The 25,939-nt window shown below is 37.7% G+C and overlaps 1 protein-coding gene across 3 annotated transcripts in view; it reads left to right on the top strand.

Moving 5' to 3' along the window:
- SLAIN1 (SLAIN motif family member 1) overlaps positions 1–22,422 on the top strand; it is a 50,339-nt gene extending 27,917 nt beyond the window's left edge. For 2 of the 3 annotated variants that reach the window (XM_016149317.2, XM_016149320.2), the window contains 5 exons: positions 7,044–7,193; positions 9,270–9,611; positions 15,094–15,249; positions 19,007–19,289; positions 21,339–22,422. In XM_016149317.2, coding sequence (XP_016004803.1) covers positions 7,044–7,193; positions 9,270–9,611; positions 15,094–15,249; positions 19,007–19,289; positions 21,339–21,414 — 1,007 coding nt within the window. In that variant the 3' untranslated portion in view covers positions 21,415–22,422. Of the gene's footprint in view, positions 1–5,804; positions 5,955–7,043; positions 7,194–9,269; positions 9,612–15,093; positions 15,250–19,006; positions 19,290–21,338 lie in introns of all 3 variants that reach the window. The other variant, XM_016149319.2, reaches the window with a different exon arrangement.
- The last annotated feature ends 3,517 nt before the right edge of the window (positions 22,423–25,939 follow it).

Raw genomic sequence — 25,939 nt, 5'->3', positions numbered from 1 at the left:
AGAAACTGCAGTAAAGAAGTATGCCATCGGCCGTTATTAGGTCTCACACCTGAAATACCGGTGTGGTAGAATTCTAATCCTGTGCATGTTTCAGAGCGAGCATCACAAAATGGGTCTGTATGTTAGCCCAGGGGTTGGCACATGAAGGCTATATCTGGCCTTCTGCTTGTTCTTCTATGGTTCCTTTCACATTTTTTAAGAGGTTGACAAAAATCGAAAGCGTAGTATTTCATGATCCATAATTTTTATGAAATTCAACTTACAGTATACATAGTTTCACTGGCGCATAACCACATTCATTCATGTATTGTGTATGGTTGCTTTAATGCTTTGATGGCAGAGCAGAGTAGTTGCAACAGAGACCATGTGGCCAGCAAAGCCTGAAATACTTACTAGCTGGCCCTTTGCAGAACACGTCTGCCAACCCTTGTGTGTTAGCCTGTCGCTGCGATCTTTGACCTTCATTGGCATTGAATGCATCCATCTAACCCTTGTAGACCCCCATCTAACTCAGCTCGCCAAGATCTTACCCTAGATCTCTAAAATTCTCCAGTGGCAAATAAGCTTCAGTCACGAGGGTTTTTGTTTTGTTTTTAATTGTTTATAACAAAGTTTACTTTGACATGTCCGTGAACAGTACAGCCACCATACTTCATCTGCCTGAACTTAAATCCATAGGAGATAAATGTTCTTCACAGAAACATGATACAGACGTTTGTGAATATCTGCATGTTTTGTTTAGGCTTACCTGTTCAGATTGGTATTGTTACAGAGATACACTCTCCAGGCCTCCTAGGCAGTCACTTTTACCTGTCCCACTGGTGTCCAGGCTACTCCTACTTCACAGGTCCTTTATTCTAGTCTCCACCTTCTCAGCATATTTATTGCCTTCTAACTTACAGATAAGAGAGGCCATAAAACCCACCGTCACCTCACATATCCTCTATATTCTATCTTAGTCTGTGTTTCAGAGGACGAAATGACCCTCCCTTTTCCTAGGCTGTCCCCTCCGCCTTACCTCTTCCTTCTAACTCCTCTCTCCCATGCCTTTGATCTCCGGGATCTTACTTTCTCTTTTCTGTAGACCCCTCTCCACTGGTTCTCCTCCTTGCGCTATAAATATGCAGGTCCCCTTTATCATTAAAACTCCTTCCCCGAGTTTCATACTCTGCCTGCAACCTTGTTTCTTCTTTAATAGCCAAGTCTCTAGAGTAATTTCTTCCTCATCTTATATCTACTTGACTTGTTTATTAATACTGGGTTCTGTTTTAACTCTTCTGTTTAATCTGCTCTCATCAGTGACTAGTTGTCCTAGCCAGTGGCCTTTTTTTTTTTTTTTTTCCGATTCTATAGGACTTCTCTGCAGTAATTCCCACTACTAACTGTTGCATCCATGTCAAAACTCTTCTTCCTCTTTATTCTTTTTGGGCCCCACTGATCTTTGAGTCTCCACAATTCTCTCTGAATGACCTTTCTCCTCTCTTAAATGTTCCTTACTTATGCCCCTTTTCTTTATGTCCTGCTTGGGTGACTTCTTTGTTGCCTGTAGCTTCATTCGTTGATATGCTCTGATCTCTTTTTCTCTAGCCCTCTTCCCTGAACTCTAACTCCTTTACTAGACACCGGCGGATAGGCATGTCCTATAATGATCTTACATTCAACTCATTTTTGTTCCGTTTAAACATGCCGATCTCATGTTCCTTGTCTTAGTGGATGGTATTATTGTTTTAGAAACCAGGGTTTTAGCTTTGGCTTCCTTTTCTCCACTCCCAGTATTCATAGCGTCACCGGTTATCTCTGCTTTAGCTCAGATGTGGCTTAACATGTTCTCACCAAATATTCTGTTACTACTTTATCCAATGCCTGTGATGTCTCCCCAGCTCTACTGAGAAGCCTCCTAGTTAGTCTCCCAGTCATCAGCCTCTGCCCAATTAGTCTATCATCTACGTGGCTGTTCATGTCATCTTCATAAAGTACATACCTGGTCATGTCTCCTTCTCAAAGTTAAAGCACTAATTGAATATTAAAGCTTATACTATATTCAACAGTGCAGAAATTGATCCTGCCAACCTCCAGCCCTAACCTTTCTCCTGTGTACCTGATGCTTCGGTCCTAACTGTATTTGCCATTCCCTGAATATGCACGGCTCTTTTCATACCTCCATAGCTTTATGTGTGTTATTTCTATCTAGAATGGCATTGAACCCTGTGAGATAGACTCTTCAACCTTCAAGGGCCACGTTAAAAGTCATGTCTTCTGGTGAAGACATTCTCAAATTATTTTTCACAGAAAGATGAGGGGTCAGTCCACATCCTAGTAATTTATAACATTTATGTCAATAGGAAATGCTCGTTAGACAAGGGAGACAAAGTAGAAAGTTTAACCAGTGCAAGAATATTCTTAACAAGGAAGTTTCAGGAACACTAGAGGTGGGCATGGGACACACGATAGTGGATAAGGGTGCTAGTGATGACGGGCTTTCAAGTCTTGTATTTGTTGAAAAGCCACTGTAGCACTCCAGTGGAACAAAGTAACACAGTTAAGGTAATATGACTAACAGCTTTGGGAATGATGTTCAGAACAGGCTTGCTGAGGGTAGTGCTGGTGGCTGGAAGTTCATTGAACAGATTGCAGTAATGTGGTGAGAGGTGGCAAGTGTCTTAAGAAAGATGCAGTGGTGAAAAAAAGCAATAGTATGTAAACCAGACTGCTTTATATGATGTGAACTACGTGAGCTATTTAATTTCTTCCCTGTATGCAGATACATCACACTGGCATTTCTAAGTCATATCTGAAGCTCAGGATGTTTTAATATTCAAGGTTTGTTAATGTATTCAATACTATTCAATGGATATCTGACAAACGAAATTTTCTTTAGTCCATGCCTGCCTAGGTCAAGGGTTTCTCATAGGAAATAAGTCGACTAGTAGACTTAATATGACTCTAGGGGACTGGCTTATTTTGCCTTTTGTCTGAGCATTCATCATTTTAGACCACTGAGACAAGGAAGTGGCAAATCTCGTAAACAGGTTGTCAGATGGTGTAGTGGTTACACCGAAGTTGTAGAATGTGTAATGGCTTTGAGCTGTCGAGTTATGATTCAAGTGGGATTTCTGTAAATTTGCTTTAGTTGGTGCTTCTCTAGGTGCATGCTTATAATTAAGGGAAAATAATAAAAAATAAAGACATAGAAAATTAATTAAATAATTTTTAAAAGTTGCAGTCGCACTATAGAGAGCATGCGGAAAGCAGAGAGCATGCAGGAGGCAGTTTAGGCCCAACTCTCTGCTATCCGAGGTGTTGCAATTAAATGAAGAAACATGTCGTCCATGCCATCTCTATAAGCCCTTTACTTAGAGCTAGAACTTTGGAGTACAGATATAGGGAAATGTAACTCATTCAGAAGTTTATCACTCATTTTCTTCTGTAGTAAATGTCCTCTTTCTTAGGGTCATTTTGATCATCATCGAGCCTCAAATAATTTAGCATCCTTATATGAGAAGAATCCATTAAATTGATTGAAAAGCATAAAATTGCCCTATGAAAAGTTCTTTTTTGTTTTATTCGCTATAAAAATGCTTCCTGTTACAATTCTTCAGCTCCCTAGTGGGGAATAGTAGGATGCGATGGCTTCCGCTCCTTTCCTCTCCTCCTCCTCCACCACAGCCTTGGGCACCGCTGTAGCCTCGTTGTTTTGTTAGCTTGCCTCCACGATAATCCTCCTCCCTCTCCTCCCTCGTCTTAAAAGCCTCCATGCCAAAGGACAATGTAGAGCATTCTTTCTTGCAATAGATGCTAATTGTGTGCTTAGTCGGGATCTCGCTGTCATAGCCACAATCACTGTGCCATTGTGCTGGGAGGCTGGGTCACAGCAGTCATTGTGCAGAGCGGTGAATGCTGTTTACTTGTGACGCGCTGCCGCTGCATCTGTGGCTGAGAACACGCAGTCACTGTAATTTGCCTGGCGAGGGATCAAACTGGTATAAAATAACATTGTCTGTCAAGCAAGTTAGCAATCACAAGGAACTATTGATCTTTTTTTTTCTTTTTCTCAGTATAGAATTTTTCATGAGAAACTCTTGAGTGATAGATACTGAAAATGTGAGAACAGCTCCCTAGTTTGTGCTGCGTATTTCCCTCCTATGTCAGTGTGTTTTGCAATCAGGTGTACATATCTAGGCACTAGGAAGCTGGGAGTGCCCGCTCTGCAAGTCCCCGCTCTGGCTGCTCAGCCACAGTTGTGTTTTGGATGTGCAGCGAGACCAGTCAGTGAGAAACGAGGCTTCTCGGCAGTGCCCCCTTCATGAAACTTAGGAAGATTCTGAAAGTGGAATCATTGTGAAATGCTGATGTTTCCTTGTCTCGTTCTTTCACCTACATAAGGAAAAGATTTTATTTTATTTTTTTTTTATGTAGTTGTCGTAATGGGATGGTACTGAAATCTCAAGAATTCTTGCTCAAGTAAAAGGAAATACTTTGCTCTTTTCAGTAACCCTAGTGATACTTTACAAGGCTTTTAAGGTCCCAGTTTAGAGCTGATTATTCTCATGACTACCCACATCCATTGTTTTTCTCTACCCCACTGCCCATTTTTAAGCATTTTTCGTCTGTTCGACTGCTCATTAGCATTGCTCATTAAGTGATTTGGCAAATATGTTTCAAATCAGTCCTTTTTATATGTGTTTCTTCAAGGTTTGCCAAATTTTCAGCAAATGTAAATGTATTTATTACTTAAAGTGAAGTTTAACCTAACTTATATTTTTTATTTATTCCCTCTCATCCTGCATTAGTATATATCTAAATGATTGCTTTTTTAGGAAAGTGAATTTTTACAAGCACAGTAATTTGTATCCCTTGAAGGGAGGGCAAGTGATGTTTGGTGTGATATATTCAAGTTTTTACAGTTTGGGGTCTTTTTCATGATTCCAAGAACTAAGAAATAGCAAGGGGTTGGTAATTTTGGAGGAGAGAAATACATTAAGTAGGCCAGCTAAGATAATGTAAGAATTAGATCATCTGACTATTGCAGGTAAAATTTTTTGGCTTCTTATTATATTAAAGTAATAATATGTATAATCCTGCCTTTAAATGTTATATAAATACATGTTCAATATGGAAACTTTGGAAAATATTTTTATAAAGAGAAAAAAATCCAACAGATCACCACTTAGTTTCTATACTTGTCATCAAAAATAGCTGTCATTAAATTCTGGTATACATCCTTCTGTGATTTTGTATCATTTTTCCATAAATCTTGTTTTGGACTCAAAGCCGTTCATAAATGCAATAGTCACTTTAAGTTTTTTCATAATTTAAGAGTAGGTTTCCATAAAAATTTTTGATCAACATTTTCTGATTAAATGGGTTGAAAATTAATGTTAGGAAAAAATATAGGGCTGTGTATAGATAATATTGAGAACATTTCCCACAATTTCTAAAGATTATAAATTTTTTTACACTAGCTCTATATTATTACAAAATACTTAAATCTTCACACAGAAATAGAAAATGTAATGTAAAAATTCAAAACAAATTTTCATTGTTTTCAGGCATATTAGCTTTAATCAAGGAGAGACTGATGTACTTTTTCTTAATGGATGTAGAAATAGGACCCTAATTCACAAATAGTCCCCCCTTTTTTACGTTTCCCCCTAGATAAATGGAAGTCAGTTAAGATGTTCTTATGAAAAGTTGCTTTGTCTTTTCACTTTTTTTTTAACCTCTTCCCTTTCTCTCTCTGACACATCAACGTCTTCCTGTGTTATAGCTAACTGCTGCTGTTTTATTTTCTGCTTTTATGACAGCTAGCCGATGGCGGAGTCTCTTCTCTTCAAATGTCTCACTGGCTTTTCCTTATAGTCCTGTTGCAAGACTCAGCCCTTATAGCAATGGCATTAATACTCCCAGCTTCTCTAAAACCTCAAATAAAGCAATACTAACACCTGAAAAAACAGGTAATATTTCAACTCCTTGACTAGCCGCTTGCTTTGTCACTCAATCACTAAATGCAGCTTAAATATCCATCTGTCATTGGAAAACTTGAGGGTCATCTTATCATGATGGGGAGTTTGTGCTGCATACTTTCTTTGGGTACAAAAAAAGTGAACATTGTTGTACTTGAACACCATTAATTAACCTACTGCTTTCAGTTGTGTGTAGTAGGTGGTTTTTCCCTAGTTAGCAAAAATTTATGCATATCGTTGTTTCCAAATGCCTAACATGCTTTTAAAATTAAGTGCCAAACACAATTCGAGTACTTTTTATTATGATTCATGAATATAAACCTATTATATACCTTGTTCTTTTAAAGTTTATTTTTCTGGTAGCTTTTTATGTTAGGGTTACCTAGAAAAAAGAGTCGTGGTAGACTGAGTTGAAGGTCTCACCATTTCCTTGTCTCAGCATCGCTGTGATTCCATTCCTCCAGTTTTCTGCCTTCAAGTCCTTTCTTTCTTGGTTTTCTTATTTCAGGCCATTGCTTTTACACTTTCATGAGTTATTACACGTCTCATGTGATACTCTCCTCTCAATTATGAAGGTTTTATATATGCTTCTGTGTATGTATGTGTGCCTTTTATATGTGATAGTCTTATTCATTTATAGAACTATTTGTACCTGTTTAAAAAATGGACCAGATTAAAATTTAATTTTAAAACATGTAATAATTACCACCAGAGATAGATATATCTGATTATTAATTGAAAGTGAACATGTATCCTATACAGTGCCTTTAGATGTATGCTTATGTAGTGAAATGCCAATTTTAACATTTTTTTCTTATTGTGAAAAACATGAGATCTATTATCTTAACAGTTATTTTAGTATATAGCACAGGAAGATTTTTTTAATTATGAAAACAATTTGAAAAAAAATGGTATTGTATATATGAATTATGAACACGTGCAGATGTGCATTTCATGGCAATAGGACAAAAATTTGTGTTGTGAAAACTGGACAAAAATTGCTGATAACATGAATTATAAAGCATAAGTAGATATTAATTCTTTAGACCAAACAATAAATGTATTTCCTTTGTCTTTTAGGGTACACCTCGAGGGGCTCCCCTCTCAGCCCCCAGTCATCTATAGACAGTGAGCTGAGCACTTCAGAATTGGAGGATGATTCTATCTCCATGGGCTATAAGTTACAGGACCTCACCGATGTGCAGATCATGGCTCGTCTGCAAGAAGAAAGTATGTTCTTCTTAAACTGGAAAACTTTTTAAATTCGAGGCTTCTCCTTGAAATATGAGGATGTGGGGAGTCGTCAGGTATTTCTTCTCAGGTGGTGGTCAGGCGATTATATTTCTCTCATACTGGCCTACCTTGCAGATAGAACAGTTAAATGCTTCTCACACTGTCATGGGCGTTGGCAAGGTGTTCGGACTTACTCTGATCAAAACACACTGGTGTAAAGACGTTCTTGGTATGGCCACTGTGGCAAACAGTTTGTCAGTGTCTTAACTAAACGTGCCCTTTTCATAAAGCCCAGCAAGTTTCACTCTTGGGCATTTATCCCAATGCAGTGGAAATTTATGTTTATACAGAACCTATACGTGAATGTTCCCTGTACCTTTATTTGTAACAGCCAGAAACTGGAATGAACTCAGATGTCCTTCAGTAGGTGAAACGGTGGTTCCTCCGTGTCATGGAGCACTACTCAGTGATAAAAAAGGAACGAGCTGTGGACGAATGCAGTATCTTGGGCGATCTCCAGGGAATTATACTGAGTTGAAAAAGATGATCCCAAGAGATTCTACACTGTCGAATTCCATTTATATAACATTTTGGAATAACAGAATTTTAGAAACGGAGGACGGTTTAGTGGTGGCTGCAGGTCAGGGACAGGGTGTGGGATTGCGGGAGGGAGGTGGATATTGTTGCAAAAGGGCAGCACAAGGGATTTCTGTGTGTTTTATTTTTGTGGGTTTTGGAACTGTACAGTGTTTTGACACTGGTGGCAGGTATTTGATCCTACAGGTGATAAAACTGTGTAAAACTTAATATCAACACATACGTGAGTAAAACTGGGAAAATCCAAATAAAATGGGTTTGTATCATTGTCAGTATCCTGGTGGTCATGTTATTCTATAATTTTGCAAAATGTATCCATTGGGGGAAACTGGGCATAGTGCACAGGAGACCTTTCTGTATGATTTCATACAATTGCACGTGAGTGTATAATTATCCTAATAAAAGTCAATTAAAATGCATCAATATACTTCTTGGGGTAAATAATTATGGAAGAGAAGGTTATTGGAAATTGGACAGTTTATCACTGGTTTTGCAATAAAGTTACAACAAATAACATGGGAGTGAACTTCTTCAAGGATATTAATGGCATCAGAATGCACAAGATGTAAATCACAGAACTAAGCCAAGCTTGTTTTGGAGTTGTTATCTTTTCAGGCCAACATAAGCTGAAACAGCCAAGTTTCATTTGAGCATAACAATTTCCTGCTTTCAGAATTAGTCAAGGCTACCATGAGAAACATAATAATGCTTATACAGAACTTAGGATACATTTGGGGGAAAAGTAGTCATTTTATGTCATTATTTAGTAACAGTAAGCTAACAGTAACTCCTTCTATATGGCTAAAAGATTAGATGTCAGTTTTCAGAAGTTAAGTAGTCAGGGATAGGCTTTTTAAAAAATTGTATTAGTAGTGAGATGAATAACTAGAAACTTCCAATTTTACTGTTTTTAGATGGTTGTCATTTAAGATGACCCAAACTAGTGCAGCATTAAAGTGTCAGTATGCTGTGAAAAAGATAATATTAGGAACAAAAAGAACAAAAGAGAGGTGACCCCATTAGAAGGTACTTACACCGTAGGCTTTGAGCTTTCCTTTGACTCAGAGTGGGGTGGGGGTTGGGAGGGGCAAAGATTGGATTATTTTAATTGTTTAGCTCATAGCAAACTGTTTATAATGACGATGAATAGTTTTTCGTAAGTAGCCTTCTGAAGTAACTCTCCAGAGTTCAGAAGGGATCATTTGGGGAAATTGACAGACATTGGTTGGTGGTGAACTGTAGCAGTATTGTATTTAATCTTCACTGCAATTGGGGCAATCTTTTTGCAAAACAGTTGTCTAATTTTAGACATCTACTTAGTAGATAAATGTATTTATGTTCTTGGGATTTAATAAACTAAACATAATAGGTCTCTATTTGAATCATTTGGCACAAATTTTTGTCTAATATTTAATAAATTGGAACTTTTCGCTAGTTTGAAAAGTCTCATAATATGATTACTTGTTGTTTTTATAGGTCTCAGGCAAGATTATGCTTCCACTTCAGCATCTGTGTCAAGAAATAGTTCCAGTGTGTCATTGAGTTCAGGAAAAAAGGGGACATGTAGTGATCAAGAATATGATCGATTCAGTCTGGAGGATGAGGAAGAATTTGATCATTTGCCACCACCTCAGCCTCGTCTTCCAAGATGCTCACCTTTCCAAAGAGGAATTCCCCATTCACAGACTTTCTCCAGCATTCGGGAGTGTAGGAGGAGCCCCAGTTCCCAGTATTTCCCTTCAAATAATTACCAGCAGCAACAGTATTACTCACCTCAAGCCCAAACTCCAGATCAGCAACCAAACAGGACCAGTGGAGGTAAGTTAGGATGCCCTTTTGGTATTTGATCTTTCATATGTACTCAAGGTCATATGTATTTTAAGATCAGTGCAAATAATTGGTAAATGTTTCCCAGATTTATTAAGAACATCCTCAAGACCTTGTCAAATGGGTTTAAATTTAAATCTGTAAATGACCAACTTCTGATAATGGGACCTAGATTAATTGACATATAGCTTCAAGAAAACCACTGTGAAATAGCTGGCTCAGAATGCGTCATAAATGTGGAACACCTTTATGTTGTTGCTGGTTTAGCCGTAGGATGGGCGGGGTTGTGCAAGTTGATGAATTTGTAGTGGAGCTCCATGCAGCCCAAGGCACTGTGGTGCATCTTTCCTCATCCTTTCCCCAACCTTCCATCTTTTACTGCCTATTCTTGGCACAGAATGATGGATGGACAGTGATGCTTGGAGAGGATGCTGCTTTTTACATCCAGGATTAGGGGAAGTTGGGATATGTCTTTCCCTCTGCTTCCCGATGTCTAGAATTAAGACCTAGGTAGCGGTAAGACAATGGCGGCTGATATTTGGGGTGTTAATGGATGGTTTATCTGCCAGAATGTCAACATGGATTGGAATATGTGTTATTCTGTTTTTTGTTTGTTTGTTTGTTTTCTATCTTTGTCTTCATTATTTATCTTCCTTCTCCACTCCCAACAAACTATAAGGAGAAGTCATGTAATATTCTAAGCCTGGTATGTTTTTGTACTAAGGATCAGTCACACACAAATCCATGTAGAGAAACAAACCATATTTGTACAGGTATAGTGCCTTTTCTCAGCTGGAGACAGAAGTGCTCAAGCAGGTTATTTTATAATATTGCAAAGCCAAATTATATTTGTGATCATCTGTTGCCACGTTTTTAGTCCTTTTCTTCCTCTGCACTTGTCTCATTCATGCTAATTGAGAGGTCATTTGAAAATTATAAAAATTTTAGTCACAATTTCTCTTACCTTCAGAGTTCAAATTTAAAAGAAAACCTTGGCAGCCAAAGAATGCCACAGTGACTAATTAAAGCTCATAATGTCAGAAAGACAGTGTATTCCCTGTGCTTAGTGAAAGTCATAGCCTTATTTTACAGTTAAGGGGATGGGCACATAGACTTGTTTCTCAGGAGTTTTTTTGTCAAGTGTCTTACTTAGAACATCACATCCTCATCGTCAGACAGATACCAGGTCTGCACCTGGGTTGGTATTGTCGACGGGATGATTGTCTTACCTTAGGAAAGTGGTTTTAACTTACATTAAGCACCATTATGAAAAGGATTAGATTTCCCTGTACCTGGGAAAGTGGAGAAGATCACAGCTTGGTGTCCAGCCGTGGTGGTTTTATTGTTCCTAAAATGTCTGAGCTCTTACAAAGGAAGATGGGATACAATAGCAGTTTTCTGAATTAGACTTTGACAAACTAACCTAGTGGTTGAGAGCACAGGCTCTGACATCCCACAGACCCCGAGTTCTGGTCCCGTCCTACCTCATACCTTTCACAGGCTTCTTGTGGCTCTAAGCATTGATTTTCCTGACTATAAATTGTGAACAAAATATCTTTCTTAGAAAACCTAGGCATAATTTCACATCATCCCATCTGCCGCATATTCTCCCAGCATAAAGGAAAAATGAGATGATGACCAGGCCAGGAGTAAAAGTGCTGAAGAAAGTGAATAAATGTCTCTCCCCTGTCATTCCCTTAAAAAACAAACAAACAAAAAAAAAAACAAAAACAACTTATTAACTAGACTCAGATATCAGAGCCTTCATTTGTTACCATGGAACGTTATTTGAACAAAATTATGAAAGGTTTCAAAGCTATCAAATATTTTTCTAAATTACTAAATTACTAGATAGAAGGAAATAATTGTTAAATCATCGATGCATTTAAAAATAATTAAAAACAAACCAGAAATGCATTTATATTTATTGCCTCCATAACTCCTATACCGTCTAGGTTCAGAAGAGATGGTCCTTCAAACTTCTTGGGATTTCTAGGGGTTGTAGAATTAAAAGAACCATGTTTGGAGTAGTTTGCCAGATGACTAAATCTTGCAGGATCCTTTCTAACTGATTTTAGCGCGTGGCAAAAGTTATTGGTGGCGTGTGTCAGCCCGAGGACTGTGTAGTCTGGAAGGCTGAATCTAACTGTTGGCGGTGACCAGGGATCTCCTGATTCCCTGAGACTCTTTAGTCCTTGTTCCAGGGACTTCGTTGCCACTTTCATATGAGAAAACTTCAAAATCTTTCCTTGGGTTCTTCCTCCAGTTCTCTGCTACATTCCAGTCCTTGAGCAAAAATTTCTCATTTCTTTGTGAAGATAGAAATAGAACATTATTTTTGATTCCTTGAATGTTTAAAGTAGGTTTTGCCATTGAAATATCCCAAATTGTTTGACAGGATAGGGTACCTCATTTCCAGATGGTCCCTAACACAGCTTGCAGACTGCAGCTTAGCTCCCAGAGAAGTGTTCTAAATATTTACACTTGCAAACATCTATTTTTAAGAGCTAATTTAAGAGCAGATTTAAAGCTTTGTGAAACTCGATGCTTAAGTAGGAGTAAAGATAGGTTTTTATAGGTGGATACATCTGGATTAACAGAGATTAGAGACATAACAACCAAGTCTAAAGTGTTAACCTTAATTGGAGTGTGGTTTAGTGGTTTGGGGGAAAATATGAAAGACATTCTTGAGACGTCTGGAAAATTTTTGTATGATTAAAAGCTGTTGTTAATTTACTTACATATCAGGACAATATTGTGATTCTATAGTATTTTTTTATTCTTAGGAGATTCCTAAGATTTCAAAGTGTCTGAGTACCTTCGGATTTTAGATTTAAAAGAGAACAGTAGGAATGATAGTGACTAATTTATTAAAGCTCATAACATCAGGGAGACAGTGTGTTCTCTGTGCTTAATGAAAGTCATAGCCTCATATTAAAGTTGAGGGAGACGGCATTTAGGGGTAAAGTGTCGAGGTCTGTGGCTTTTATGTCACTTAACAACAGCAAACAAATACGTACATACATATGGAGATGAATATGGCAAAATGAAAACTAGTATACCCAGGCGGAATGCATACAGATGTTTATGATACCACTTTACAGCACTTCTATACATACGAAAACTTTTTTAAGTGGGAAATTTTTAAGAATAAACTCAATTCATTTTCTAAATAATAACAATTATTTTTCCTTGCCTCCCTGCTGCTTAAATACAGTCCGAGTAATTTAGTCTTGTATTGATAGAGGTTCACTTTTTAATGCCAGTCATTGTGATATTCGAAGGATCCAGATGTTAAGAGTAGGCCTCAAGGAACTAATGAGTAAAAGAGTCAAGAAATCTGATAGTCATTGGCAGTATTTGAGCACATTGAGTAAGGAAACGTGTAGGTGGTCGATCCCTCAGCTAGGTGGTATATAGAAAACCTTCTCTAAGGAGTGGTTAGTTGTGCTAATTCTTAAAGAATTCGTAAAAAATTAGATAGATGGATATAATGCTTTCTGGTCTTATATCGTAGTAGTCTTCACAATTTCTTATACTTTCTTATGCTTATCATATAAGTATACTTGCTAGACTTGTTTAATTTTCTGTCTTTTCCCTAGACCACCCCAAGGAGGCTAATGTTGCCGGACAGGGCACAGTGTAGAACGCACAGTCCGTGCAAGGGAGAAAGAAAGGATGAGCTTGGTTTTGCCCTTGAGCACATTCTTGGATTGTTGTTTACATATATATCATTTGTTTTCTGTTTTAGCTTGAAAGAAAATGACCATGAACGTGAGTGACCTGATTAGTGTTTTAGGGTATGTTATTAATAAAGATAAAAATATCTAATAGAGTTGGGGGTATGTGAAAAATGTGAGATGTTACAATGTTTTGTGGTTCTCCAAAGTTCAACGCAATCTTTCAAAATGTTATTTTTTAATATTAATTTCTCTAGTTTGGGAGAAACTAATAAATGTTAAATTTAGTTTTCTGCCTTAGGATCAGTTATGAAAAAATAGATTGAGAAACACTGGTCAAGGCTATAAACTCAGTGACCGTCAGGGACTGTATCTAATACACTCTGGTAGCCCTGACATCTTCTAGAGCACCTGGCATGTCATAAATACACAATATTTGTTCACTTGCTTATTCATTTCACAACGTAGGGAAGGGTGTCCAGGTGGAGGAACAAGCATGCTCACAGGCACAAGGGTGTGGAGTACTTGGGAACCTCATTTGTTCATTGTGGTTGAAGACTGGCTGAGAGGCAGGGGTAGCAAGAGCTGAGGCTGGAGAAGTCTGTAGGTAGAGCTGATACCTTGAAGGGTCTCACCTAGGCCACGCCTAGGGTTGGACTTTCAGGTGAAGGTGAGAAGGAGCAATTGGAGGGTTTCAGGGTGCTGACTAGATGTGTGTTTGCGCTCGGAGCAGTGGAACTGGCTATATGGAACATAGATCGGAGGAACAAGACAAGGTGCGTGGAGACCAGGTAAAAGGATTTACTGAAAATGTGATGAATAATGAGTTCTAAAATAGGTGTTAGTGGACGATTAATTAAATATTTGAGACAAAATTATGAGGACTTGTGGGTAAGCGTGTAGGAGACACGAACCTTAGGAGAGTCTCCAGATTTCTGGATTAGGTGACTTGCTGGTTAGAGCTACAGTCAGATCTAAAGAACGTAAAAGAAGCTGTGTATGAAGGGCAGAAAGAGATGAGTTGTTTTGTACTTGAATGGGTTTTTGCTTAGTGTTCAGATAAATCCTTTGTGTCCTGATCTTGAGTGACCTGATATACCTTAGGTTTTGTTTTGTTTTTGTGGAGGGTGGGGGGTATCTATTAATAAAAAGAACTAATTTATATAGTTGCAATCTTGTGGCTCATTTTACTTTTCAGCAACACTGAGCTCTGTGTGTGACTCTCTGCCGCCCCTTAGTGGCATAAAATGTACCTAGCAAGGAGAAAGAAATGGAAGCATTCTTTTTTCAAGTCTCCAAAGGTTTGGTGGCATATACTCATGATAGTTAAAACGTTTCGGGAAGTTAATGTGGTACTGTCGATGTGATCACTGGATATCTCAAAACATCTTATAATTTAAATAATTTCCACCTTGATATTTTAACAAAAGAGTTGGTTTTGACTCTTCTAGATTTTTTTTTATTAACATGTAACAATTCCTAGTGTTTTTTAAAAAAACTAAATGGCTGTAAGATCATTTTCTAACCTCACTTTAATACAGTTTTGTCCACTTATTGTATAGGAACAAATAGCTAATGATTAGACTATCCCTCTTTTTATAGAACTCATGTTTTAAGTCTGGAGATTTGAGTGTTTTTCGATACGGGAGTTTAATTCCATTAGTTCGTTATAATTCATAATGCACACGATTCTTGTTATTGAGCAATACATGACTTCTGTTTACTTTCGAAAGCTTACGTTTTAATTGGCATAAAATTTGTAATTTTTATCTCAGTTAAATTTTCTCTTTTAGACAAGCTCCGAAGAAGTATGCCTAATCTAGCTCGGATGCCAAGTACAACTGCTGTTAGTAGCAACGTTAGTTCTCCAGTAACCGTGCGAAATAGTCAGAGTTTTGACTCAAGCTTGCATGGAGCTGGAAATGGAATTTCAAGAGTACAGTCTTGTAGTAAGTATACAATTTTCAATTTTTTTTCGTAATTTCTAATTAGTTGTAACATCATTAGGAAAATATCTTACTATTCTATTTTTTTCCTTGAGCATACTACACAATGCTTTTCTCCTTGTGACTTTTTTTTTGTAATTCATCATTATAATTGAGCGATATTTTTACCAGTGCCTATTACCAGTTAATAATTAGTAAATTATATGTAACCCTTTGTATACAAGGATAGCAGAAGCACTAAATGGTGGTTAATTGGTCCACTCATCATACGAAGTAATCTGTTTTCTTCGTAGATCTACCTCTGTCTAATTGATACCTTTACTCCGAAGAAAGCACACTACTACCTGGTGGTGTTTTTCACCAGTTTTTCCCCTACAAATGAAGTTTTATTATATCTAAAGTAGTAGTTATCTACTCCATTTGAGCTCACCACACCATCTGCCATTCATTCTGTCTGTTTTACCAGCAGTGAGCGTGGGCAGGGCCGTGAGCTTCGCTCTGGTGTTTTGTGTTTTCCCTTTGGGAATTGTTTTTCCTATGTCCAGCACTCCCCTCCCCCCATTCCTTCTCATGCTGTCTATACAGATAGTTGGGGTTAAGTCCAAGGCTGACCCCTGGGATGCAAACTCAGGGTCACAGTCCCAGGATTGATAAGCTCAGACCTGGGAGGCCTGTGTGTGTTCAGCGCATGCTGGCAGGGGTCACCAACCAGACGTCCAATCTGCACCCAGAGTGGTTTGTGGCCCTTCTCCCTCGACAGATCCAATTTGGGGACTCGAGCAGTATTTCCCCAACACGTGATGGTCCTTCATTTCTTTATGTCATAGTTCCCAAAGACAAAATGATCACCTTTACTCTGCACAAGGCAGTATGCTGACTGGCTCATATTCATTTCTCATTTAGTTCTGCCAGCAACTCCATGAGGTAGTTTGTTCCCATTTCACAGGTGAAGAAACAGTTCTAGACAGGTAGGTAACAGTTTGTCCAAGGTGACGCAGGCAAAGGAACAGAGATGGAAGGGGTTCTGATTAACTGTGATATTCTGTTCTTCTCTCCCCTTCTTCAGTTTACTCTTATTTATCTTTATAATGCAGCCCAGATACCACTCACTTTGAAAAGATTCCATTGATGACCCCAGTAGACTCCCCCATGTGCCCATAAAACACGTCTGGTATGGATTAGGTTTTCAGTGCTCACCAGTTACTCCACTGTCACTGCGCTTACCTTTCACTCTACGAGGTCCCTCTGAGCTCGGACCACACTTTATCTGACTTTATGTTCCCAGCACCTTGTATGCTGCTTGGCATGTAATGAGCTCTCAGTAAATGTTTGAATGAAGGAATAAAAAAATGATATGGCGTTATATTTTAGGGCTTAATCTGTTAATATCTGAATTAATGACTCCTGTAAAAAATAACAGATGACAGTCTATGAAATTTTCTGATGGTGGGAAGCAGACAACTGTTAACAAATTTTATGTCAGGAGGTTAGGACAATGGGCCAAATAGATCATGATGAAATCTAAGATAAATAGTTCTATACGTGAGCACAGAAGTCAACAGTATAAGCATAGAATGGGAAAATGATTTTGACAGTAGTGAATATGGTAATAATTAAGAATTTTGTTAACTCCAACTCAGCGTGGGTTAATAGCATGATTTGAGTGCCCAAAACACGTATTTAACCTAAACAGAATAGAGTATACAGTACAAAGAATGGCTAGTTTTGATGGAAATACTCAAAAAATGAGAACATGTCTAAAGGATATAGGAAATAACTTGAAGAAGCTCCCACTGACCAACCAAATCTGGAACAGTTCAAGCCATTGAATAAGTATATTGAAGGATTATAATCCATAGTTTACAATAAATAATCATGGGTCCATATTTCATTGAATAGAGAATAGGGGAAATTTTTTTACATAACTCCAATAATAAATGTAAAAAATGAAGAAAATGGAAACAGAAGGAAAAAAACCTGAGAAGGGTGTTAATGTGTGGTAGGTCAGTCATAAACTTGATTCATACCTTAGGATTCTGCTCTCATTTACTTTTATTCTTAAGCATTCTAAGCAAATGTTCTTTATACATTCTAAAACTATATAATGAAGATCACTAGTTCTGGACCATTTTACTTTCAGGAAAGAACATAGATAGGATAGAGGAAGATGGAAAGGCAGCATCATGGAGAAAAAACATTGGATTTGTAGTGTTTAGTGCTTGAGTTCGGATCTTAATTATAAGCTTTTGGGCAAGTTATATATCCTTCCTTATTGTTTTCTTTGTGAAATTAGGATTATGTCTCCTATTTTAACTACTTTTTTTTAAATAATTTTTTTTTTACTTGTCAATTACAGTTGGCATATACTAGTTTCAGGGCATATTCAGGGGGCATGAGCAAGCCTTCTGAGGTGCTGGTAATGTTTAATATCTTGATATGGATAGTGGTTACATGAGTGTGTTCACTTTGAAATTTCATTGTACTCTAGACTTGACATTTATGCACTTGATATTTTGCTTCATAAGAAATTGGGACAAATTCAAATATTGTTTATAATTACTTTGAGCAGTTTTAAGTTTACAGAAGAATTAAGCAAAAAGTAGAGTTTCCATATACCCCCACACCTGCCAGTTTTCTGTTAACATCTGGCGCGTTAGTGTGGTACATCTGTTAGAAATGAGAAACCAATGTACTGAAATATTCATGGTTAAAAGCTAGAGGTGATGTGTTAGCCCCAACACAGGATTACTGTTTCCCAAAAACTTGATGAGCAGAATCTTACACAGGCCTAATTTTTTATTGAATTTTTTGATGACTTTACCTGTACATCAGCGTTCCTAGATATAGAGTTCACCTACTATATACTTGAACAAAACTAATTTTTAAAGTTTCAAGAGATACTGTAACTATAGACATTGTTTTTCTCTCCTTCTGTTTTTATTTCAAAAAAATGTATGTATATATTCTGTGCTTAAGTTTATAATCAGCTAAACTGTTTTAGAAAACAGGATCTGTTCCTGTTTAACTGAATGGTAAGTACTGGGCAGAGTTGTGTGCATAAGTTTCTGTTAAATTTATGATTGATGTTTTTCCCCTGGAGGATTGAAAAAATTTAAAAATTTCTGCCAGTTTGTTTTTTAATGGGAAGTGGTACACACTGTTGAGCCAGTGCGTTGATGACATTTTTAAGGGCTCTTACCCATAGAGGTCCCTTCATTTTATAGATTTTACTGCCATTATCAAGGTAATACTAGCTAGTGCTTGCTGAGTGGTTACTACATGCCAGGTGCTGTTGTAAGGCTTCATGTGGATTAACTCAATCTTCTCACCAACCCCATGGGATAGGTAAATGTCATGATGAAAACTAAAATATATTTGTAATAAGCTGTTTGTACCTACCAATGTCACTTGTCTTCCTTTCTATAATCACAGCTAAATTTTCCCTTGTTTTATTTTTATGAAATCATCTCCAAAGCAACCATCAGGAAATTCTAATGTCTTCGAAGCAGGAAAGAAACTGTCCTGTGAAAACGCAAATTTGTTAAAGGAGGTTATTCTGAGAATAGAATAATATAGTTAGGCACTCAAAAATGTAGTCAATTGACAGAATAGAAGACCCTCTTGTCAAGAATTAGAATTTTCCAGTCCTAAATGCTGTCTTGAGCTTACATTTCATTTTTATATATATTTATAAGCTCGTACACTATATAGACTGTTGAATTTAACATACACTTCTTGAGTTGTATGTTTTCCTTTCTAGTTCCATCACCAGGACAGCTTCAACACAGAATCCACAGCGTGGGACATTTCCCAGTGTCTGTCCGACAGCCTCTTAAAGCTACAGCATATGTGAGTCCCACTGTTCAAGGTAGCAGCAACATGCCTTTATCCAACGGCTTACAGTTATATTCCAATACTGGAATCCCCACACCAAACAAAGCTACGGCTTCTGGGATAATGGGCCGTAGTGCACTTCCAAGACCTTCACTGGCAATAAATGGGAGTAACCTGCCTCGAAGCAAAATTGCACAACCTGTTAGAAGGTAAGACTCTTTAGGTCACACTACTTTGGCCTGACTTGTGTTCTCCTCTCTCTAAAAAGGTGATGGGGTGGGTCGTCCCTGTGTGGTCAGGTCCCCTCCTCCCTAATCAGTTGATTCTTGGCGCAGTTTGCTTTTGTTCACCAGGTAAGCTCCATCTCCAGAGCTCTCGGGTTTCCTTTCCCCAGGGCGTTTGCCGGGCCTGGTTCCCCCCTGCTCCAGGGCTTTGCTCAGGTGACACCTCTGTTCAAAACTGCAGCTCCTGCAAGAGTTGCAACTCTTCCATCCCATTTTGTCCCCCCCCCCCCCGTAGCATTTGTCACCATTTGCTGGACTATACATCCTACTTATTAGTTCATGGTCTGACTCTCCTCACAGCAATGCAGGTTTCCTGAGTGGGTTGGTGGCAGTTGACCTTCGGTTCACTTCTCTTCCCTGATGCCAAGGCCAAGCCCAGCACAGAGTAGGAGTGCAAATGTTTTTTGAATCAATTTTTTTCATCAAAGTGAGCAAAACTTAGGTGCATGTGCGCACACTTTTCCTTTACACTCATGATTTTAAAAGCATCTTAGTGATATTTAGCTTATGTTGTTTTAAGTTCAGTATGATCTAGGTAGAATTTTCCCCTCAAATTCTAGATTACTTGCATAACACAATTTAGATGAATTCATGGTTATGAGGTACCCTCCTTGAACCTGGATATCCCGGAGTGTTTTAAAAAAATCTATAAAAGTGGGCTGAGCTTGGAGGATGAGACAGAGGCAGTAAATATGGACGAGGAGAGGGAGCAAACCATAGTAAAAGTTTGAAAGGGATGTGGGAACAAGTAATTTTTCTATGTTTATGCTTTGGTATGTGTAAATACCTTTGCTTTTTATTTTCTGATTAGAATAGGTGCACAGATCAAAAATTCAGAAACTATGGAAAGATAAAGGCTGACCTCCAATCCTACTTATATAGAAATAATTTTGGTGCGTGCTCGTTTAATAAATTCTGGCTTATCCTCCCCTAGTGAACGCACAGCTGTGTTATGTTTACATCTGAGTAGGGTACGTGTCTCCAGACTCACCTCCTGGAAAGGTTGCCACTGCTAGACTACTTGTGTTGCAGTAGTTTGTTACATGTGGATTGTGAGTTAATTTGCCCTTGTGTGAACTACATTTGAATTATATTACATGTGTGTAAAATGGCTCCACTAATGTTAAACCTCAGAAATGTAAACAACTTGTTTTGCCGAACTGAAACCTTTTACCCCAAGAAGGAAATCAAGGGATGGAGAGACATGTTCTTGTGAGACAGAGTGCTCTGATTCAGGCAGAGTGTCCTAGAGATTTTATGTGTAGCAGTGACGTCTTCAGTGTCTTATCAGCCAGGTGCATGGGTGTCTGGTTATCACTCTTGGTCAAAACAATTTCACTCTTGGGGTAAACAATTTCGGTTTAGCAAAACAAGTTATATTTCTGAGGTTTAACATTAGTGGAGCCATTTTACACACATGTAATATAATTCAAATCTAGTTCGCACAAGGGCAAATAAAACTCACAATCCACATGTAACAAACCACTGCAACAACTTGAGAGGATCTATTCTCCCAGATGTAGGCAAACACAGGGAATTACTCTTTATAAACTCTTTACCAATCTGTTAGGCAAATCTTTGATTATTTGTAAGGTTGAAAAGTTCTTCATAACATACTTCATAGATTTGCTATCTGTGGTTAATGAAGTAACCATTTGTTTTTAGGCTACTTTGCTATTGAGTTTATCTTGTGCTTTCTGATTTAAAAATATTCTTTCTGCATTAAGGATATTGATCATTTTTCACTTCTGTTGCTAATCTTGTACACAAAACATCGTGCGTGGCACTGCAGAGAACTGGGTTGCCAACAGATGAGCATGTTGCAAAACTCCAGAAGTGTGAAACACAAGGTACACCTAGGAAAGTGCCAACAGGTTGTCATTACCGGAGTGGAGGAGCATATATAGGAGAGCAGTAAGTGATGTGACTCATGGGGTTATTAACAATCTGGTTTCCTTTTTCTTACCTTTATAGTTTCCTTCAGCCTCCAAAGCCACTGTCTTCACTCAGCACTCTGAGAGACGGAAATTGGAGAGATGGTTGCTACTGATGCGGTTTTATGTACCCTTGAAGAATGGGAAAGAAATGGAAATGAGGGTCGTGTTACCTAGCTGGCTGGGTAACAGTGGATGTCGGCATATTCTTTCCCCCCTTTGCATTTTAACCTACTTACTGCATTGTTTTTCAATGGACCAATCACCAGAGACTAATTATTGCACTTAAATATTTGCCTGAGATACTGCACCATTCTCAAATCCATGGTTGCAGTATTGTGACACTTAGATCTAGGAAGTTTTTGTAGAACTGCTATGTACCTGAACACTTTTTTGAGAATTGAGATGTATCAATAATGCTTTCTTTGCCATATGAATTTTTTAAAGTAACTTGTTCAATTTACTTATGTGTTCTAAACATCTTCTCATATGTTCTGTATTTTAATACATTGCATATTTACAACTGTGTTCTATAACGTATGCTTTGAAATTTACTTTTTATAGTTTACAGGAATTTTATTTTTTGTGCCTATTTCTTTTTACACCTATGTGAGCCACTATGGAACAACTTAAATTTTGTGCCATAAAAATATTTTTGTGGTAAGGTACTATTTTTTTAGCTCTAGGGATATATCAGCAAAAATCCACCATACAATTTGAGAGACATAATTTTATGTTGAATGAGCACAATGTAATATGAACCATTGCAAGGAGATAGCCAGACAGCAAGTTAAATGGTGTCTTTTTCATTGTTAATTTATTGTCATACATGGGTTTCATATTTATAATGGCATCACAAGCTCATTGCACTTAATACCTGCAATGTTTGCTACTGTACCACAATTGATTTTCAATAACTTTATTACAGAAGATGAAACTGTAATGTTTTATTAACAATGCTTCTGGAAATGAATGCATTTTAAAGCAAATAAATCTTTTTGATAGACCTTTTACAAAACCCATTTGCACTAATGAATGCTTTTCTTATGGTATATGACTTAATATTTGTTACTGTGTGTACACTGCTGTTTTGGAATGTTCAGAAATAAAGACTATTTCAGCAATATCAGGTCACGCATGAATGTGCAGCATAAACCTTATGAACACCATCGCTCTATTTCACTGTAATGTTGCTATGCTCTTGTATAGGGCATTTATATCTAAAGCAGGTAGATGCAATATCTACATTTATAAAAATTATTTCTCTAAAATACTAATGAAGTTTAGTTTTAGTCCCATTTAGAAGGGCTACTAGAACTCAAGTAGCCCATTACCCAGGAACACATTTATGGATGAACACATGAGATTTTAATATTCTTTGAGGATTGGACTTGAAATACTTAGTATCAGCAAATTATCATTCCACATTGTATTTGACAGGTGTTAGTAAACTTTTCACCTAAAGGTACTAATATAGAAAGGTAATGTAACAAAAATAGAGTTCTACTTCAGGGCATTAGAGATTTTTATTCTTAAAGTGTGCCTTTATACATAATTCTATCTAGAACTAAAAGACCGGCTTTAAAGTAGCTTGTGCTTTAAATTAAATGTGCGTGGAGGAGGGACAACAAAAGGAAGTAACATTTATGAGGCACTTGACTGGGCTAGATATTGTACACAATCATCAACTGGTATCACCATTTTGAAAATGATATTGAGCCTGAGAGATGTGACATTAACCTTGTACACACATTTAGCTTGTAAATAGTGAAGCTGACTTTTGAATCCAGGTTTACCCGATCTCAAAAATCTTTTTCCCACTGTTTTCTCCTCTTATGAACACATGTAGTTAGTACATTTTTAAAAAATAAGTTTTTGTTCTGTGGAGGAAATTAAAGGGTTCATTTTCAATTCAGATGTTTTATATTCAAAAAAGTCTGTTCAGCCCTTGGAATAAAAAACAAAGGTCCTTCCTTGCATCTTAGATTGTACAGTCTAATTGGAAGGAGAGAAACCAAATCATTAAGTAACTCACCATGTGTTAGGTCCTAAGTACTATGGGAGAAAAAGAAGAAAGGAGATAAAGAGGAACTGAAATGGAGAAAATGGAGATGGGGAGAGAGAACACAAATAGGTCATCTGCAAAGATCTCGTTAAGGAGTTGAACAAAGACTGCAAGATGGAGTTAGTCCTGAATCTGTTTCACAGCCTCCCTCACCTGGGGTTCTATATAACACAAAGTGATGTTAGTATTTTCCCTAGGATGGTATACAGTAATTATTCTAGATGCATAGGAGAGAATGTAATGGAGTACATACAACAGATGTGCTAGGGTAGTTCTCAAAGTGCTCCCCACGTTGGCAGCATCAGCATCTTATTAGAACTTAATAGAAACACATTTTCTCAAGTCCCTCTCCAGGCCTTACTAAATCAGCCCTTTAGATGATTTGCAGACCCTCTGAGAAAGGCTGCTGGAAAAGAGGCAAAGTCTATACAGAGGCTTGGGCAAAGCATGCCTGGTGTGTTTGAGAAAGACCAAAGAGGACATTGTGGCTGCAAGCAGACCAAGGAGGAAAGTAGAAGAGACGAGGTTGGAAAAGCAACAGGGTAGGATCACATAGGGCACCGGGCCCCAGTAAAAACTGATTTTACACAGGAATGGGAGCTCTTCATGGTTTTGAGCAGTGGAGTTCATGCTTTGACTCAAAAGTATTCTAGAATTTGGCAGGGATAAACTGAAAATGGCAAATGTAGTTTAAACTAAATAAGTAATCCAGGTAAGAGATAAGGAATTGGATCAGGATAGCAAAGGAAGTGGTAAAAATGGCCAGCTTCAGGACATATTCTAAAAGTACAGCCATCAGGATTTCTTTATGGATTGGATGGATATCCTGTGTTCAAAACCAAGAAAAATTCCAAGTGTTTTGAGCTGGCAACTAAAAGGATGGAGTTCCTTCAACCGAGATGGGGAGGGCCGTGGTGGAGTGTGTTTGAAAGCCGTGACTCTGGCTCAAAGCACTAAAATGAGTTTTGTTAAAAGAAGATTAAAGTCTGAGACTTGAGACACCTATGCTGTCCATCTTATGTTCGTTTCTAGTACTGGGTAACAAAGTGACTGAGAAAAGAGATCCCGAGCAGCTTAGTTCTCAAACATGGAAGGGACCTGTGGTGCTGGGCACACAGACAATCTAGTTTCCATTTGTATTGGTTAACTGTTGCTGCATAGCAATTTACCACAATAGTCAGTGGCTGAAAACAGTATTATCTGAGTTTCTATGGGTCTGGAATCTGGCCACAGCCTAGCTGTCCTCTGGCTCAGAGCCCCTCACAAGGCTGCAGCACTGTGTTGGCCGAGACTGTAGTCATCTCACCATTCAACCGGGGAAGAATCTAAGCTCACTCACATGGTTGTGGGCAGGATTCATTTCTTTGTGTGCCATTGACCAGCAATGATCCTCAATTCCTTGCCACATGGACCTCTTCTTGGACACTTAGAACAGTGACTTGCTTCATCAGAATGAGCAAATGAGAAGACCAAGAGAGTACCAGAAAGATGGAAATCACTCTCTTTTATAACCTAATCTTGGAAGCATTATCCCATCACTTTTGCCATATTCTATTCATTGGAAGCAACTCGTTAGGTTCAGCTCTCAAAAGGTGGGGTGTCACACAAGAATGTTCATGTCAGGAGACAAGGGTCATTGGGGCCATCTTAGAAGCTAACTGCAAAATACTGCCATCGACTTTGCTAGATAATGCTAACGTGATTTCCACACTGTACATGTCTGTGAGCAGTGTGTGGGAATGCCTGTTGCTACATATTTGGTGGTGTGTGGAACTGTCTTGTGGTTTTAATTTGTATTTCCTTGGTTGCTAGTGAGACTGAATACCTTTTCCTTTGTTTATTGAACATTTGCATATCCTCTTTTATGGATTCCTATTCAGGTCTTTTGCCTGTTCTCTTATTGAGATTTTCTTACTAATATGTAGTGGTTCTTTCTATAGTCTGCTATAAGGCTTTTGTCAATTATATTTGTTATAAATATACTTTCATACTATGTAGGTTGCCTTTTAATTCTCTTTATGGGTTTTTAAATTAAATTTATCAGAGTAGAATTGGTTAATAACAATTTTCAGGTATACAAGAGTATAATTCAACATCTGTGTATATGGGATGTTTTGATGATAAATTATACCATATTAAAATTAGTACTTCTATCATTTTTAGGGTTACTCATTTTATATCTTGTTTAAAGAATATTTCCCTAGCCTGGATCATGAATACACTCACATATACACCTGTATATACATACACGTATACACACATACAGGTATATACATGTGTGTGTGTGTATGTATACACACACACACACAACATATTCTTTGTTCTCAAAGTTTTATTTTGCTTTTCATCTATAGGTTTATAATCCATCTGGACTTGATTTTTGTATGAAGTGTGAGATTGTATCTTATATCTTATATTGTCCATGTGAATATCTAGTTATCCTAATAACACTTATTGAAAACTTTATCTTTACCCTATTTCTCTTTGTCATAAAGCAGTTGTCTTTACGTGTCTGTATGCCTATTTCAGAACTATTTTTGCATGAGAATTTATTGTTTTAATCACTATAGCCTTAT

This window comes from Rousettus aegyptiacus, unplaced genomic scaffold, assembly GCF_014176215.1.
Source record: "Rousettus aegyptiacus isolate mRouAeg1 unplaced genomic scaffold, mRouAeg1.p scaffold_m13_p_11, whole genome shotgun sequence".
NCBI classification, from domain to species: domain Eukaryota; kingdom Metazoa; phylum Chordata; class Mammalia; order Chiroptera; family Pteropodidae; genus Rousettus; species Rousettus aegyptiacus.
The sequence above is the reverse complement of the archived record's forward strand: the minus strand, read 5'-3'. Positions and strand labels throughout refer to the sequence as shown.